Raw genomic sequence first — 17824 nt, forward strand, 5'->3', positions numbered from 1 at the left:
TTTTACTGTGTAAGTTTTCAAAAAGAGGGAAAAAATTTCTCAGAAAATGTTTTTTTTTTTTTTTCCCCCCTGGGAACTGAACCCAGGGTCTTTGCACTGAGCTACATCCCCAGCCTTTTTAAAATGTCCACTGAGACAGGATCTCAACACATTGCTCAAACGGGGCTCTAGCTTGCAATCTTCCTGCCTCAGCTTCCCTACTGAGCAGCAGGGATTATAGGTGTGTGCCACCACAGTTAGTATTAAAAATAACAAATACCACCACCTCTAAGAATAACAGTATTTGATTTGATACTGGAGAATCTTAAATGCTGGGATTCTATCAGCCCTAAAAAGTTCAGCTTTATTGTCCCATCAGTGGGGAAAACACTTTCTAAGCAGCGCAAAGAACTGCTTCTGTATCTGCCATTTTACTGAACCAGTGGAATTTCCCACAAGAGACAAACCAACTGGCAACTGCCAGGCAGCAGTTCAGCAAGTGCTGGGATTACAGGCACACAATACCACACCGGGCTCTGATTCCCTATAAGAATAAAAGGTGAACAGCACATACTCAAAAGCTGAAGCCAGGAAAGTCAGACAAAAATCGCATTTATTTCAACACCTCAAAGTGCAAATACAGTGAGTCAGTTCACGAAGGTTCAAGACACAGATTTAAGAAGAAAACTTACTATACAAAAATGGAAGGGTAAATAGCAGAAATAAAGCTGAATTTTAAAAAATTTGAAAAATATTCCACCTACATCAGATCAGAAATGTTCCAATTTATAGACACAACAGTGTACCGCAATAAAAAAATCACTCCCCAAACATCACCCCCAACTGGCCAGCGCCAGCCAGGAGTTACGAGTTCTTGGTGATGGCTGCTGCTGATTTATTTGCTGGCTTTGGTCACTTCACTGTATCAGCTGCTGCGGTTCCATTCATGATATTTTGATTTCAGGCGAATTTTAAAGACCGTTTCAAAGGTAAGGCCAACCCATTATTAAGAATGACCAGTATGTATTTAACAGGCCTAAAGACACTGTCAACTTCAGGTCTCTGGTAGCACTAGGGGAAAAGACACATAATACTTCTTTCATTACTAAAAACCTCTTAGTAAGGTTAGCAACATGGCTAACCTCATGAAAACCGTACTTAAATATAAATTTATTTATTTATACATACGCAGAACTTGTATGTAAAGTAGAAAAAGTTCCCACTAGGAAGATGATTAAAGGTTGTTAATGTTCTTCTTTCTTTTTTTTTTTTTTTTCTGGTACCCGGAATTGAACTCATGACCTTGCGCTTGCCAGGCAGGCGCTGTGCCACTGAGCTAAATCCCCAGCCCCAATGTTCTTTTTATCACTTAGCAGCCAAGACGCATGCTTATGTGTGCTCCCCGGAAGCAATGTTAGCTACTACTTTCAATCCAGGAGAACGCAGGTCTTCGGGAAGGTCTGAGAGAGATTTATTCAGTTTTTTTCTGCATCTTCTTCATCTTTTCATTATAGGCATTAAACTGAGAGTCTGTTCCAAAAAGCCTGTCCCACCATGTAAACGTCGAGGCGTAGTTTCCAATGAAGTTCATGTGGTGGAAGTCATGATGCCGGGAGCCGGCATAGAACGGGATGAGATTTAAAGGGTTCAGAGGAATATCGTACCCGCTGAAACCAAGGCGGTAAAATGATGGTTAGCGAAAGAGAAACACACCAAACAGCTGACACGTTCCTGAACAGGCTGTCCTGCTCTGTCTATACTACTTCCTTCGGACATGTTTACAAAAAAAAGCAAAAACTTTAAAAACCATGCTAGGAAATTTTTAAAATCCATGGAAATTATGCAATACATCAGGGGATAGAAGAGGTTTAGTAATGCATCTTTCGACATTCATTATTAAGAATTACTCTCATTTGGTTTTTGAGGAGCTTTTCTATCATAATCTGTAACAGATGTAAATAATGTTTATAATGCTACCTATGGTTTTTTTTGAAAGTTACATAAAATTTATATCTAAGTATTAAAAGTTACACCCAAGAATTGCTGTGTAGCACCCTCTTTTACTTTTTCAGGCAATGACATTTGGCACTAAATCTACCACAACTGAAACACCATTGTCCTTTTCTGTAACTGGGAAAACATGAATGACTCCAGAGTCCATTTCAAGTATACGCCTTTATTTCTATTAAGGAGAAATTCCTAGCCACAGCTATAAGTCCCAAGTTAAACTGCAGTGAAAATGAAATTTTAAAACAATGTGAAGTTAAGATATTAAGCATGCAAAAAGGTATTCAATATAGATAATTTAACACAAAACATCTGCCAATGAATAGAAAGGAAGTCTCTGAAATACGCCTGTACTCCAAGCAAGACTTTCATCACGCAAATACTTTCATTAGCGTTGGGCAGAGGAGACTGGAAAGGGTCTTACTCAATGAAAGCTGAAGCCTTCAATATATTTTCAGACCAAGAGTTAGATCTAAGTTGGGGATGTAGCTCAGTGTAGAGCACCTGCCTAACATGTGCAAGACCCTGGGTTTGATTCCCAGCACTATCAAAATAAAAATTAGAGTTAGGTTTCATACAGGATAAAGAAATCGCTGGTCTGAGGGGCTGGGGATTTAGCTCAGCGGCACAGCGCCTGACCAGCAAGCACAAGGTCATGAGTTCGATCGCCGGTACCAGAAAAAAAAAAAAAAAGAAATTGCTGGTCTGGATATTTAATTTGCCTAAATAGTACACTTCTGCTGTAAAAATGGTAACAGCATAGATTGGAATATAAAAATCTATTATTTGAAAAATTATCTATGATTATGTTCTTGTATTTAAAAAAAAGAGTAACACAAGAAAGATTAGTTTACTCAGAAATACTGACAATTGTATGACCATGAAAATAAAGATATTCAATACCACACTTCATATGCGAACAGAAAATAACTCACCTGTGGACGTCAATAGTTTCTATCAAACGTATGGTCACCCAAGCCCAAAGAAGAACTACATGATCACACAAAAGCAAGATTCCAATGAAAAATCCAGTCCCAAGGATGAGGGTTTCCAGAGGATGTGCGTATTCAGCTTCCATTCCAAATGGAGCCTAGCCAAACAGAGTAAGAAGTCCTCAGTAGACCACGATGGTTAATTTTATGCATCAGCTTAGCCGGGCTACACACAGTGCTCAGCGTGCGGCCAAACGGTCCAGCTGTTGCTTCGAAGGTAAGCTTTAGACGGGGCTCAGATTTCACCTGTAGTCTTGGGTGAGAGGAGGTTACCCTCCACGAGGACGGTGGGCTTCACCCAACCACTGAAGGCCTTAACAGAAGAGACTGAGGTTTCCCGAGGCAGAAGGAATCCTCAAGACTACAATGCAGGAACCCTGTCTAAATTTCTCACTTGTTTCCCAGCAGAACACGGACCCAACGCCATAATATCCATTCTTACCAGAATTCCCAACCTGCAGCTTGCCCTGCGTTTGGGACTTGCCAACCCCAGCCATCCCCCGAGTCAATTCCTTCACTGCATGGCCATCCCCACCTACGTACACATTGACTCTGCTTCTGTGGGGAGTACACGCCTTCTGCTTACACATGTGGTTGTATAATGCTATACTTCTACATTAATAATATATCTGACCACACACACATAAATAATAGCTCTCAGTAAAAGTATGTTTTTGTTCCTAGAGGCATAAAATCTTAATCATTTTCTTTAATGGTTTAAGATAAAGACATTAAACAACTGACCTGAAATATAACTTTTTATTTATGCATTTGTATTCCTTCTGTCAAGAAACAGACGCCTGACTGACAGCGTGCCACGACCAGTAAAACCCCTCATCCCACAGTTCTGCTCTGCAAAGTGCCCTTTACCCGGGTTCAGCTACTGTCCCAAAACACCCAAGGGAACGTTCCAGAAACGAACCACCGGTGAGCGTCACACTGAGCAGCACTGACTGGTACAGTGAGGTCAGCAGCACCCCTTCCCAGGACACGAACCAACCGCCTGGCCCAAGTCCCTCGCTGTACTCCACCTGCCTAGCAGTCATCGACCCCGCCAGCCGTCTGAGGACCCAGTATCGGATCACCAGCACCTGACCTCTTGGAATGTCTCCTCGTGGGCAAGGAGTGACTGTGGTGATCATGAGCCACGCGAAACACACCGATACAGCCGGTGTGACAGAGCTACGTCAAAGCGATTCTGACTAATAAAAAAAAAATCGCTGTTTTTGTTGGGGAAACAACTCGATGATAAAAATGAGTTACAACTAAGTCAACACTTGGCTTAGAGGCTTAGATACTAGGGTACTTACTTTGGGGTCTCATTAAATGTCCCTAATATTACTATAGCCACTATCAAACTGCCAGGTATGTAACGGTGTCAATACAGCATTCTGGCCACAGGACTGAGTCTCAGCTATGTCTTGTAATCTTTCTCTTCCATGTCTCAACTTACCATGAAATTTAGATATGGAAAAAAATTTTTAGAATTGGTTTTGTGTGTTATCTGTGTCATGCCAAAGAAAAGCTAAAACTTCACTGACAAACTTTGTTGCTACTGTTTTTTGAGACAGGGCCTCACTATGCATGTAGCCCAAGCTGACCTCAAACTTGGAATTCTCCTGCCTCAGCCTCCCTAAACGCTGAGATCACAGGTGTGTACCATCATACCCACTATCACAGACAATCATTTAAAAATGCTCAGGCAATAAAAGTAGACACTTTGCTTTTAACAGAAAAAGTATTAAATGTAATTCTGACATACCTGAAACTCATGATGAACTTTATGAATGTATTTATATATTCTCTTGTGGTGTAAGAGTCGATGCAAGAAATAGTGCCAGGTGTCTTCGATGACTGCACATCCCAAGCACCTCGCCAAAAGAGCGTACCTTTAAGGGGAAGGTGATAAAAGCAGGGCAGTCACTGAGGACCGAGGCTCGCGATTCCACATAAAACCAAGTCACCGGCTCAGCCTGACTGCATATGTTCATCAACATGGTCTGAAAACTGCTAGACACGGCTGTGAGAAATACCCTGAGATAAGGCTCAAGAGACGAGCACTACCTTTGTTCCATTTCATTCTGTCAACGACCAGTTTTCAAACTGCAATTACGAAACACAATCTGAAATTTCCAAGAAAGTAACACTGACGAAGAACTTGAACTAAGATGAAGCCTAGTTAAATCAACGCCACCTCTTTCCTCTTTGGTGATACAAGGGACTGAACTCAGGCCTTCAAACACGTCAGGTAAGAGCTCCTCTGCTAACCCACACTCCCACTCCTTTCTAAAAAACTTTCTGGGACTTAATTTTAATTCTTTAATTATAGGTGTGCACTAATGTGTCCATCAATCACAGCTTTTTCTACAAGAGAAGGACATTTCTGCATTTCCTAAGTACAGTTATAAGGCAAAAAAATAATTTAGGTCGAATGTCAAAAAAGCAATTTATATACAAATGCAAAAATACTCAGAAATTCCTTCATATGATAGTCATTATGTAGAAAAAGTGTACAGTTACCCTTCGGCATCTGCAAGGAGTTGAGTCCAGGATTCCCCTATGGACTCCAAACTCCACACATGCTCAAGTCCCTTCTATAAAAAGGTGTAGATTTGTTAAAATCTACACATATCCTCCCATATATTTAGATCATCTTAGATTACTTACAATACTTAATATATAATGTGAATGCTACATAAATATGTTCAGTAAAGACACAATTTTTTTTCTTTTAAAAAATATTTTCAATCTGCCAGGCATGGTGGTGAATACCTGTAATTCTGGCACTCAGGAGACTGAGTCAGGAGGATTACTGTGAGTTTAAGGCCAGACTGGATTACAAAAGTTAAAGGCCAGCATGAACTACATAGTAAGATCCTCTCTCAAAAACAAATGAACAACTTCTCCCCACCATAAAAGAAAACAAAATTTTAGTCCATAGCTGAGTGAATTCAGGGACACCAAAGGCATAAATAGGGAGGGGCAGCTATGTCAGGGACAAAGAGTTGAATTTAAATGTTATCTGAGCAAGAATATAGTACTTACACTCAGGAGATATCTCTATCTATAATCTATACTACAGCTCTCTCTATGGACTATGGACACCACTTTATAAACCACATAATCTGTTCTCTCACATTTTTCATTCAATTTGGACTTAAGTTATATCACGTTTCTTCTTAGTATAACTGTGTAAATTCCTACACAATCATAAAGCTTCTGAGGCCAGAAACTCACTTCCAATGAAATACTGTATTAAATATAGAAAAAAACGGAACATTTTGAAGTTTGTGCTATGGTTCACTTTTCTATTTATTTTCCTCTGAGGTTTAAAGCAATCATTAACCAAATGAAAGAAAGTATACATCAAGCATAATTTAATTAGGTAAAAAACCATGACTGAACATAAAAATCAAGTTTTTGTCTACATACCATCTTGGCATTGTTTCCCAATCATAAGGAATGTTGAAATACTCTGTAAAATAATAGGTTCCACAAATCAAAGGCAGCTGGATACAAAAATGATTAAAGAGAAGTACTTTAAAACATTTCCACTGGCCTTCGAATGACTCTGGTTTATCCTATTGAGAAAGAGCACAACATATAACGTCAATCACTGCTATAACCTGACGTCCAGAAGAGCAAACTGAAATTTCTAATTTTTTTCTCTAATGTTCACAACAGACCTTAATTCTGCACTATATTAGTTTCACGTTACAATAACTAAGGCTATTGGCAACTGGTATGGCTACGTTACTTAAACAGGTGAAAAACAATTAAAAGACAAACCTAGCCACAATGATCTAAAACAGAAAACCACAGGTGATAACTCCCCTATTACAGCTGGGTGACCCTCACCTTTAGCATGTGTACACACAGCACGGGAAACTGTTACTGAACAAGCAACTTGATGTTTCAGTAAAATAGTGCATTTCATTCATACATAATGACCCGATTATAAACGCTGAGAACCTAAAAAACTTCAGAAACATGCCCTGATGATGAAATTCAAATTTAAAATAAGGAAAGTGAGGTCAATGTAGGAGATGTTCATAAAAGCTCCTAAGCACACTGAACTGCTCTGCAAGCCATTATCAAAACCACTGAATTATTCCATTTAAAAGGCCACCTACATAAGAAAAAGTACTTTTGTTTAAAAAAATAAAGACAATAAATAGAATTGGACTAAAATCTAGGTCTCTTGATGTAGTTCTGGTTTTAAAATTCATCAAGAGGTATCTTCCCGGCAGAAATAACAAAAGCCCTAAAGTAAAAATCAAGCACACTAGAGACCAGGGCTCCAACCACACTGCCAGTGACCAAGGAGCTCTGTGACACTCACAAGCTTCCTCAGCGCCCAAGTGAGGGTTACATGAGATATGACACAATTCAATGCCCTTTGCATTTCTACTCTTGAGCATTTTCAAACCTCATTCCTCCAAACCTGTGATCGAGGACAAAATTAACTGAACTTTCAGCTTGGGGTGACAACGGCACTTGAATTCTCTGTCTAGAATCTTATACCCATGTAGGCACAGAAACTACAATGTCTAATCAACTATAACTAACACACTATACTGTTTAGCATATATGTCAATTAGAAAGACAAGTTAACAAAAAATTCATGGCCAGTACGGCATCAAAGCTGTACTTGCTTTTAAAATGTTTCAACTACACCAAGTATAAGGCCCTATCTCAAGCCCATCGCACTCACCTTTTGGATCTTGTACTTTTTCATGTAAGGTATAAATTGAAATAAAAATCCAGGTAAACACAGTAAGAAATAAACAGCTTCATGAACTATGAGGGAGCCCCACGTTGCAATCTGGAACTTTGTGTAGTTATTTAACATAGAGTTCCAAGCATTTTTAAATGGTTCTTGCAGAGGGTTCTCAGGCAGAAGCGAATCTATGTACTCCACGGCCAATGAGGCGGAGCTGAAGATGCCAGCGCTTCCGTTAGCTGCCATTTCTCAAATCTCCGCAGGCAGCTTTGTAATTCTGTAAAAACAAGTAAATAGACAAGCTAAACAATAAAACTCTCAAAAGCAGGGATTTTTTTTTTTGTTTCAGTTTGGTTTTTGAGAGAGGATCTTGTTATATAGTTCAGGCTTGCCTCAAATGCACTTCAATCCTCCTGCCTCAGCCTTCCAAGTGCTAGGATTACTGCATCTGGTGATAGTTTTAAAACTGACACTTAATAAACAAATGCCAATTTCTCAGGTTCTAAAAATGAGATTTTAAAAAAATCTACTGTATGTGGCAGTGGAAAAGGGATTTCAAACCACTTTTTAAAAGATTTTTTTAGCATGCAGTCACTGTGAAAAAAACTTCTAATTTCAATGAGAAATAGTTGGATTTAAGAGTTTAAGAATCTATTAAGAAAAAGCCAGCCAATAGTCTTTCCCCAATGCTTACAATTGTTTATGCTTTGTCTCTTATAAAATTTTATCAAAATTAAATTTAAGTTGAAAACATGGGAAGGTTATGATGTTTCTTTACATTTTACTGGGACATTTTACTCCTGCTTTGTATATGGTGCATTTGGACTTAGATGCTAAATTTACTAATGTTCCCTGTTTGATCTGTTTGGCTTGTTTGATCTGAACTGTTTGACTGCTGTGGTTTATCATCTTAGACAGCAGCACCAGGGAAACAAAATATTAGAGCATCCCCTGATGGGCTTTGATATAAAGTAGTGTAAAATGGGTCTTAAAACATAAAATCTAGCCCATACTTAGAAAAATATATATGCCTATATAAGAAAACACAGCACTCCTTCCACCAGTTAAAGGACATTATGTCAGTGGATGGTCTTAACACTTGGAGGGGAGGTTTTACTGGGACAGACTGGTTCAGATCCTCCTCTACACGCTAGGGGAAATGTCAACCTGTTCTGCTTCAGTTTCCTTTTTGGTCTGATCTTCTGCTGGTGAGGGCAATCTTAGCTCTTGAGATTCCCCACTCTCGCCTTTCAAGGCTGAGAATGAAGACTCAGGCTAAAATTTTCTCTGTTAACTCACTGTGAGCATGAGAAGATAAGACTTCCTTTCTCTGACCTTCTAATCTTTTCCTACCTTGTTGTACTTCCCTTTTTTGGAGGCATGCAAGGGTAGAAAGAATTCTAAAGTCTTCCAGCCTTTTCCTCCTACCCAACAACTAAGTTGAGCCCATAGAAAATGAGCATTTGCTAACATCAAAGGCAGGGAAGTCATCTTAGATGAAGGACACACAACCTGCCCCTGGGTCAGACAAGACACTGGAATTTTGCCCTAGGAGAATACACATAAAAGCCATGTCCTGGCTTAGTGTTCTGGACAGGTCTCCCTTGGGAGGCTGAACCTGAGACACGGTGGAAAGAACCCACTTCTGGGTGAAGCCAGAAGGAACTATTTCCAAAGCACCATGTTTATGGGACCAAAACACATTTAGCATGAGGGAGGACCTCCGACCTTTTCTCTTCCCCATCTAGGTCTAGTTATCATTTATGTGCATAGGAGAAAATACTTTGATAATAAGTTGGGGACTTTAAAACCTTTACTGTAAACTTATGAAGTGCTAGGTAACAATCTTGCTCAGGCTTTTACCTGTCCCTACAGAACTCTGACAAACCCTGGTTCTCTGCCAGCTAAACACTCTTAAGAGCAGCTGCCACTCTTAAAGCGGAGGACAAATTTCACCAGCATCTTTTTGGGGAATCCCCATTGAAGCCACCGGCCAATGGGATGTTGACTAGACAGACAGCTGGATTCCTTTCTGGAGATCTCTGGTTGCGTGGACCAATGCAAACTGAGATCAACTGAGGGGCCGTGGCAGGGCTGCTCTCTGGGGGACACCCACAGGCTCCGCAGTGAAAGCTGGCTCCCGACACAGCAAAACCTCCACTTACCTATCATACTTTCCCTCTTTACTATTAAGCCAGAAACCCCAATTTTTCTCCAACTTGGTAGAAGTTTAAAACCACCTTGTCCTTAGACTGCCCCTCCCTCTAGGAATCAGGCTGGGGCAGCTTGCAACAACGGTTTGCCTTTCAAGAAGGAAAACAACTATCAGGGGAATAACTTACATTTGTGCCTTACATATGCTAAGAAAGAGTAAAAAGATTTCGGTCAGCCTTTTTCTCTCATGTGTGCACAGAAGACTAATAAATATGCCTTCACTAACATGTGAATTGTCATTGCTAGATGATACATGTAAGTTTAACCTGTGATCTTAAGCGATCTGAGCAAACTTCAAGGTGTAGCCTTGTCTTGCTGCAAGGAAAGGTTGCCTAGATGATTAAGTAGGTAACACAGGTGTCTTGGAGGATAATTCCTGGGTGAAATCCTCCAAGCTATTTGTGTTTTAGTATATAAAGGTGATCTCCTTTGCAAGATAAAAAGCATTGTCTTTGATCTGTTTGCCTCACCCTCTTTTAAGGAACTAAAAACCCGTGGGTTAAGACAAAGTAATGCTTCCTTCTTTCAACATTACTGTCACAGTTGAGACCAAGTGTAACTTGTGCTCATAAATGTCCCACAGGAATAAGTTCACCGGCTCCCTGGGAAGATGAAATTGTGCACCAGATGGACAGTGGATAGGCTGGTCAAATTTTGTCTTCTGCTCTCTCTCTAGACAGCAACCACCTGCCAGGAGTGGAATCTACTTGAGGGACAGCACAAGGGTATAGAAATCAAATAGAAATTAATTCTATTTCATTTGCTAGGAGCTCAATGTCGAAGTCTCTTGCTCCTTTGGAATGCATTCTTAAGCACTGCATGACCTACCTGTCCCCTAGAGTCAAAATGGAACGCAGAGGAAAGAATTAATTATGATGCTATTTTACAACCAGAGTCATACTGTAAAAAATAGGGAATATGGTCAGAACTGCCTATGTTCAAACTTCCTTTACATTAAGAAGTAATTCTTATTTATTATAATCCATATGAGACTGCCCACATTCATATGTCTCTTTCTCTCAGTGACTTAAAACACAGCAAGCTAGATCTAGGAAGACTTTCAGATGATCCTGGTAAGTACATTGAGGTCTTTACAGGATTTACTCAGACCTATAAGCTAGACTGGAAAGACGTAGTGTTAACCTTACATCAAACATTGACTTCTAGTGAGAGACAAGCAGCTTTGCAAGCTGCTATTGCATTTGGGGATTTTTCTTTTTCCTTCTTTCTTTCTTTTTTTCTTTTTTTTTTTTTTTTTGGTCTTTTTGAGACAGGGTCTCCCTGTGCAGTTCAGGCTGGCCTTGAGCTCACTTTGTAGCCCAGGCTGGTGGTCTTGAACTCACAACGATCCTCCTGTCTCAAGCCTCCTGAGTGCTGGGATTACAGGCGTGCGCCACCACGCCCGGCAGTTGCATTTGGGGATGAATATCACATTATTAGTTTTAGAAGACCAGAAGACAGCCAGGGAAAGAACAAGTTCCACTGGAGCGAAGCAATCCCTACCCAAGACACCTGCTGGCCTAAAAGCCAAACAGGACATTAGAGCAAAAGACATTTTCAGGTATGTATTCTTAAAGGTCTAAGGACAAAGACCAAGCCCTCTATTTTAATTGTCAACTATTTATCAAGAAAAAGATGAAAACCACTCTGCCCTCTTAGATCATTTATGAAAAGCATTGACAAATGTCCATAGCTCCTTAGTCAATAGGACAGAGTACACTTAAATACATATTTATTACCCAGTCAGCTCCAGGTATTAAGAAAAAGTTACAAAAGACAGCTTTTGCTCCAAATAGCTCACTTGGTACTTCAGTAAAAAATGCCTCCTTACTATTCTATAATCGATACTGGAAGGAAGCCAAGCAGAGAAAGCAAAGACACCAAAAATCAGCTGCCTTTGTTGCAGCCTTAAAAAAATACAGACCCTGGTTGGGGATATAGCTCAGTGGCATAAGCACCTGCCTGGCTAGTGCAAGGTCGTAAGTTCGATTCCCAGTACCGCAAAAAAAATAAAAATAAAAATAAAAATAAAAAATAAGAAAATACAGACCCTGAGTCTGATTTTCAGGGCTCCAGGAAGAGTTCAATGACTACTAACCTCACCTACTATGCTGCCAAGAGCCAGGCCACCTTAAGAGGGACTGCCTTAAGAGCCGGCCCCACACACCGGGCCCTGACTGCACAGCGGGCCACTGGAGGTGAGACTGCACTCTGAGGCAAGAGAACCAGGAGCTCAGAGTCAACTTCCCAGCTCGTCTAGCCAGACTGAAGGGTGGTGGGGCACTCTGCCTCCTCCCTCTGGCCAGACTGTCATCTCAGTCACCTCCAGAGATGAGTAATCATAACTCCAGGGGAAAACCGGCCTCCTTCTAGACACTGGCACACCTCTCTGTCCTTTTCAATCCTGGCCTCCCTTCCAACCGCCATACCTCACAAAGAGTCACCAGGTAAAAGGTAATTCACTGAAGCTGCAACTGCAGTAACTTTCTCTTTGCCCATTCTCTTAGTTATGCCCCAAAGCCCAGCTCCCATCCTGGAGGGAAATATTTTACCCTGTCTGAATACTACAGTATATATACCAAGTTGCTAACTAGCCAAAGTAATGCTTAGACTGGTTTTACAAGTACAATGTAAGTGGCAGAGAAAGAGCCCCTCCAGACACTGGAAGGGGTCCCCTGGACCAAGGGAGGATCTGGAGCATAAACTGAAGCCCAGGGGGACTGAAGGGAGAAACCTCAACGAAGGAGCAGCAGGCAGCACCTTCTCTGAGATGGGATTCACTGCTCGAGGGGAGAGTCAAACCTGAGGCACGGTGACTGCGGGCGACCCCAGAGGCCCCCACGGAGAGATGCAGCAGTGGACTCGAAGGGCCGCACTAGCCGGCGTAAGTGCTGAGGGCTCAGGCGTCCTGTGTGCGAAAGCAACAGGCCAGGACCACCCACAATGTGGGAACAAATGTTCACATCACTGGTCATGTGAGAGACGCAGATTAAAAGAACAGAGACTCCATCCCACCCCGGAAAAAATGGCTGTCATGAAGCCATCAACCCATAGCAAATGCTGGCAGGGCTGTGTGGAAAAAGGAACCCTTCTCCACTGCTGGTGGGAGTGTAGCCTGGTGCAACCCCCGCGGAGATCAGCATGGAGATTCCTCAAAAACTAGGATTGGAGGTCCCATTTGACCCAGCTATTCCCCTTCTAAATATCTGCCCTGAAGAATTAAGAACATTGAACCACAGTGGCATATATGTGCACCCATGTTTATAACAGCAAAATTTGTAATAGCTAGATCTTGGAAACAACCCAAATGCCCATCAACCAAGAAATGGATAAAAAAGACATGGTCTTTTTCTACAATGGAGTACTACTCAGCCATAAGGAAGGATAAACTGGAGACTTCTACAGGTAAATGGATGCAACTCAAGACCACACTCATACGTGAAATAAATTAGATGCACATGTGTAAACACTGTATTTTTTCTCCCTAGTGTGAGAAGCTGAAAGAGTAAGATCCAAAATGTACAATAGATATTGTGAAATGGGAAGAAACTGTTCAAAAGGAAACAGAAACAGGGACGGGGGAAAGGAGAAAAATATATATATATATATATGTGTATATATATATATATAATATATATACACACACACACACATATACACACGAGACAGTTAAGTTAGTTATACCAGTTTCTCTCAGTTCACCCTAGACAGTCTGTGCTAATATTGTTTGGACAATTAGATGCCAATATCCTGGGGGCGCATATCAGAGAGGCACATCACAACTCTTTTGTTCACTCATCTATGCTTTCATCTCACCTCGCACCAACCTGTCCGCCCCTTCGTGTCTTCACATCAGGTCTAACACACTCACAAGGGGTGGTAGCTCCCGTCTCCCCATCTGGGCTGCAATGTGAACGCGTCATGTCCCCGTGCACAGATGGGGCAATGCCAGCGGTGGTACCAGCTGCATGGCGCGGCCACGCATGGTCCACTGCAGCTCAAGATGGAGGGAAAGCAGACCGCATTCAAGGAAGGCGTGACGGATCACACCTGCAATCCCAGCACTTGGGAGGCTGAGGCAGCTCATCACAAATTCAAGGCCACCTGGACTACAGAATGAAACCTTGTCTCAAACACAAAGAAAAATCCAGAGTCAAGTCTTCCCTTCCTGCCCTTACCTGGATCACTGCTCCCAGTCCACAGCTGCGTTTCTCTTCAGATCCACCAACCTCTCTCCCAAAGGGCAACACTAAATAAAACCTGGACAGCAGGTATGGCAGACACCCATAATCCCGGCAATTGGGAGGCTGAGGCGGAAGGATCACTGTGAGTCCCAGGGCAGCCTAGGTAACATAATGAGTTCAAGGCCTGCTGCAATTATATAGGCACCCCTGTCAGGGAAGCCAGGAGGGAGGAGAGAGTTTGACGTCTGGATTGTTTCTGTTCCTTCCCACAAACACCAACAATCTTGAACGCTGCGAAGTCAGCCCACGCGGAAAAGCACACCTGTATCAGCAACCTGCAGGAGGCTGAATCAGGAAGAGGTGAGAGCGAGGCCAGCCTGGGCTAGAGTTCATAACTAGCCTAAACTACGAACAGAGGCACTATCTCAAAAGACCAGAGGGGCTGGGGATTTAGCTCAGCGGCACAGCACCTGCCTGGCAAGTGCAAGGTCGTGAGTTGAGTTCCCGGTACCGGAAAAAAAACAAAGAGAATAAAAAAAAAAAAAAAATCAAAAGACCAGAGTTGCAAAATAAGAGAACCATTCCAATCTCCATTTTTCTTGGGCTCATTATCTTTTATTCCCCCGGTACAGGGCACTGAATCCAGGGCCTTTGCACTGAGCTACAAACCCAGCCCTTTTTAGTTTGAGATGGGGTCTCACTAAGTCACTAAGCCCAGGCTGAGCTTGAATTTGAGATCTTTCTGCCTCGGGCTCCTGGAACGCAGGGATTAGACGTGGAGCACACACCCGGCTCACGTCATTACCAAATGTGACCGCGTGGATGAGCTGGTCCCACTTTCCAGCTGTGTGACTTTGACCAAGTTCCACAACCTCTCTGTGCTGCAGTCAGCTGCAAATTGAACAGTGACTCATTCTTCCACAGAGTCCAGGGAGAATGCAGGCAGAGCGCCTGGCACAGGACTTTGCACGGGCAGCCACAGAAAGCTAAGGACTATGGAGCACTCCATGCGCCCCGATCTGTACTCCAGGTGGCAGTGCGCTCTGCGGTTTTCATAGCACCTTTCTGAAGCAGGGACTTTTCCCACCCTCACTTTACAGATGGGAAACTGAGGCTTAGCAGAGCAACGTGCCCAAGGTGGGAAGCGAAGGGGGAGAGCCATGCACTTCCGGGAAGCTACACTGTTGTGTTAAATAATAAGCACACAGTGGAAGTCGGAGAGGGACCTTCCGTGCAGTTTACGAGAGCATCCCACAGGCGCGGTCCTTTTCTCACTCCCTGCTTTCCAGCAGCTGCAGTCTGCTTTCTGTTTTCACTGTGCACCAAAGTAAAATAAAATCACTAAGGGTCTCCTAGCTGGAGTTTATTTTCCTTGACCAATCAGGGGATGTGGTCTTTCTCTCCTGGCTCCTGGATCCCTGCTGAGAACACTCAACCTGCGCCTTGCGCAGTCGCCCTGCTGGCGGAGCTCTTGACGCTGCGGGGCAATGTGACATAACCAGACCACCTGAACAGGGAGGCATCTTCCCAAAGAATTAAAAAGCATCACACCACAGCAGCATATGCACTCATGTTTACAGCAGCACAATTTGCAAGAGCTAGATCTTGGAAACAGCCCAAAGGCCCATCAACCCAGGAACAGATACAGAAAATGTGGGGTTTTTTATACAATGGAGTACTACTCTGCCATAAAGAAGGATAAACCTGAGACATTTATAGCTAAATGAATGCACCTTGAGATTTTACTGGTAAATGAAATCAATCAGACACACATGTTCAAGTATCACGTAGTTTCTCTGGTGTGACAAACCAGAAGCGTAAATAAGGATTAAAATGTGTAATAGATATTGGGAAACAGGAAGGAAATGTTCAAATGAGAAAGGGTACCAGGGAGGGGGAGGGGTAAAGGAAAGAAGGGACAAGGAAAAAAAAAAGAGAATAGAAAGAAAAAATGGAAACAAAGCTCTTGTAAATAAGGAGGGGAAGCTGAGGTGGTGGTGCACGCCTGTAATCCCGGCACTCGGGAAGCTAAGGCAGGAGGATCGAAAAAGTTCCAGGCGAGCCTGGAATGCATACTGAGTTCAAAGCCAGCCTGAATTACATTGTGAGATCCTGTCTAAAAATTAGAAACAAACAAACAAAAAAAAACAAAAAAAGGAGGGGGAGAGGGGTTGAAGGGAGGAGAGGGGAACGGGAAAAAAGAATTAAAATATATCACGTGCAGGTACAATTCCCTACGATGAACGTGATCATTATGTACATCTGAAGCACGCCAATAAAATTAAGCAAATGCAAAGCAAACAGTAATGCAACAAGAACCAAACGGGGAACAGGGCGGAGCGCCGTGAGGCGGCGCGCAAAAGTTCCTGGAGAAAAGTGGCCCAAGGTGAGGCCCGGAACGGAGAGAGTAATCGGATGGCACAGAGTGCGCTGAGTTTTGAGGACAGGGAAAAGCGGATCCGAAGACTTTACCCGGAAATGAGAAAGAACACGGCATCTTTTCATCCCCAGCCTTTTTAAAGGCTACCCAGCTGGCCTTGAGCTTGCGGGCCTCCGATCTCGGGCTCTGTAACTGCAAGCCCGCGGGAACTTGAGAACGGAGGCTCGAAATTCACAGGGCGCTCGCCTTCCTTCCTCAACTACTGCCTGTTTTAAAAGTGTGGCGGTTGCCACCTTGCCTTGGGGCCAACCAGTTAATGTGCTGAAACCTCTACAAACTGAGCTAAATAAACCTTTAACTTGTGTGCGTTGGTATTTTTGTCTCAGCAAAATGACTTAAGACACTTCCCCACTGTAAGACCACATTCCTGTGGTCCCTATGCCTAATTCCTTGGTCTCCTATGAATAAAATCTGCTTTACCATTAAAAAATAAAAAAATAAAAAATAAAAATAAAAGCGTGGCGGCGCACGCCTATAATCTCAGCACTCGGGAGGCTGAGGCAGGAGGATCGCACAAGTTGGAGGCCAGCCTGCGCTACACAGTGAGTTCCAGGCCAGCCTGAACTGCATAGGGAGACCCTGCCTCAAAGCGGGGACGGGTAAATTGGACAAGTGTTTGTCAACAAGACAAAACACAGGCGGGCATCAGAGGAGAGGAAAAACTAGGTCTCTGAACGGTGAATTTCTCATCTTTGCACACCTGCCTGACTGACAGCCTCACAAACGGAAACTTCCGGTCTCCAAGGCCCTTTGAAGTTTGGCTGTCAAGTTGTGCAAAGGTCCGCACGAAGCGCTCGTTTTCCGGAGGTGCCATCCTCCAAGCCTGGCCTTCTTAAACTCCACCTAAACATCCGTTAAAGCACTCAAGCCCGACCGGGCGTGGTGGCGCACACCTGTAATCCCAGCACTCGGGAGGCTGAGGCGGGAGGATCATTGGGAGTTCGAGACCAGCCTGGGCTACAAAGTGAGTTCAAGGCCAGCCTGAACTGCAGAACGAGACCCTGTCTCAAGAAAACAAAAATAAAATAAAATGAACACTCAAGCCCGAGGGGGAGGGTCCTCTCTCACAGATAAAGACCAAGGTCCTCAGCAATGTATGGCCTCAGCTCTCGCACTGCTTTCTTTCCCACTTTCTTTTTTCAAACAGGGTCCTGCTATGTAGCCCAGGCTGGCCTGGAACTCGCGGCGATCCTCCTGCCTCAGCCTGCCCGAGTGCAGGGATTACAGGTGGGCGACGCAGCCCGCTGGACGCAGCCCGTTCGAGGGGCAGGAAGCAGCCCCGGCC

The 17824-nt window shown here is 43.1% G+C and overlaps 1 protein-coding gene across 1 annotated transcript in view; it reads right to left on the bottom strand.

Moving 5' to 3' along the window:
• Positions 1-574: 574 nt before the first annotated feature.
• Msmo1 (methylsterol monooxygenase 1) overlaps positions 575-17824 on the bottom strand; it is a 17520-nt gene continuing 270 nt past the window's right edge. Inside the window, exons 2-6 of the mRNA XM_005373587.2 lie at positions 7693-7978; positions 6411-6559; positions 4741-4867; positions 2922-3076; positions 575-1646 (exon numbers count right to left, since the gene is read on the bottom strand). Of these exons, the coding sequence (XP_005373644.1) occupies positions 1451-1646; positions 2922-3076; positions 4741-4867; positions 6411-6559; positions 7693-7947 (882 nt within the window). The 5' untranslated portion in view covers positions 7948-7978 and the 3' untranslated portion in view covers positions 575-1450. The remainder of the gene's footprint in view (positions 1647-2921; positions 3077-4740; positions 4868-6410; positions 6560-7692; positions 7979-17824) is intronic.

This window comes from Chinchilla lanigera, unplaced genomic scaffold, assembly GCF_000276665.1.
Source record: "Chinchilla lanigera isolate Chin_1 unplaced genomic scaffold, ChiLan1.0 scaffold00002, whole genome shotgun sequence".
NCBI lineage: Eukaryota > Metazoa > Chordata > Mammalia > Rodentia > Chinchillidae > Chinchilla > Chinchilla lanigera.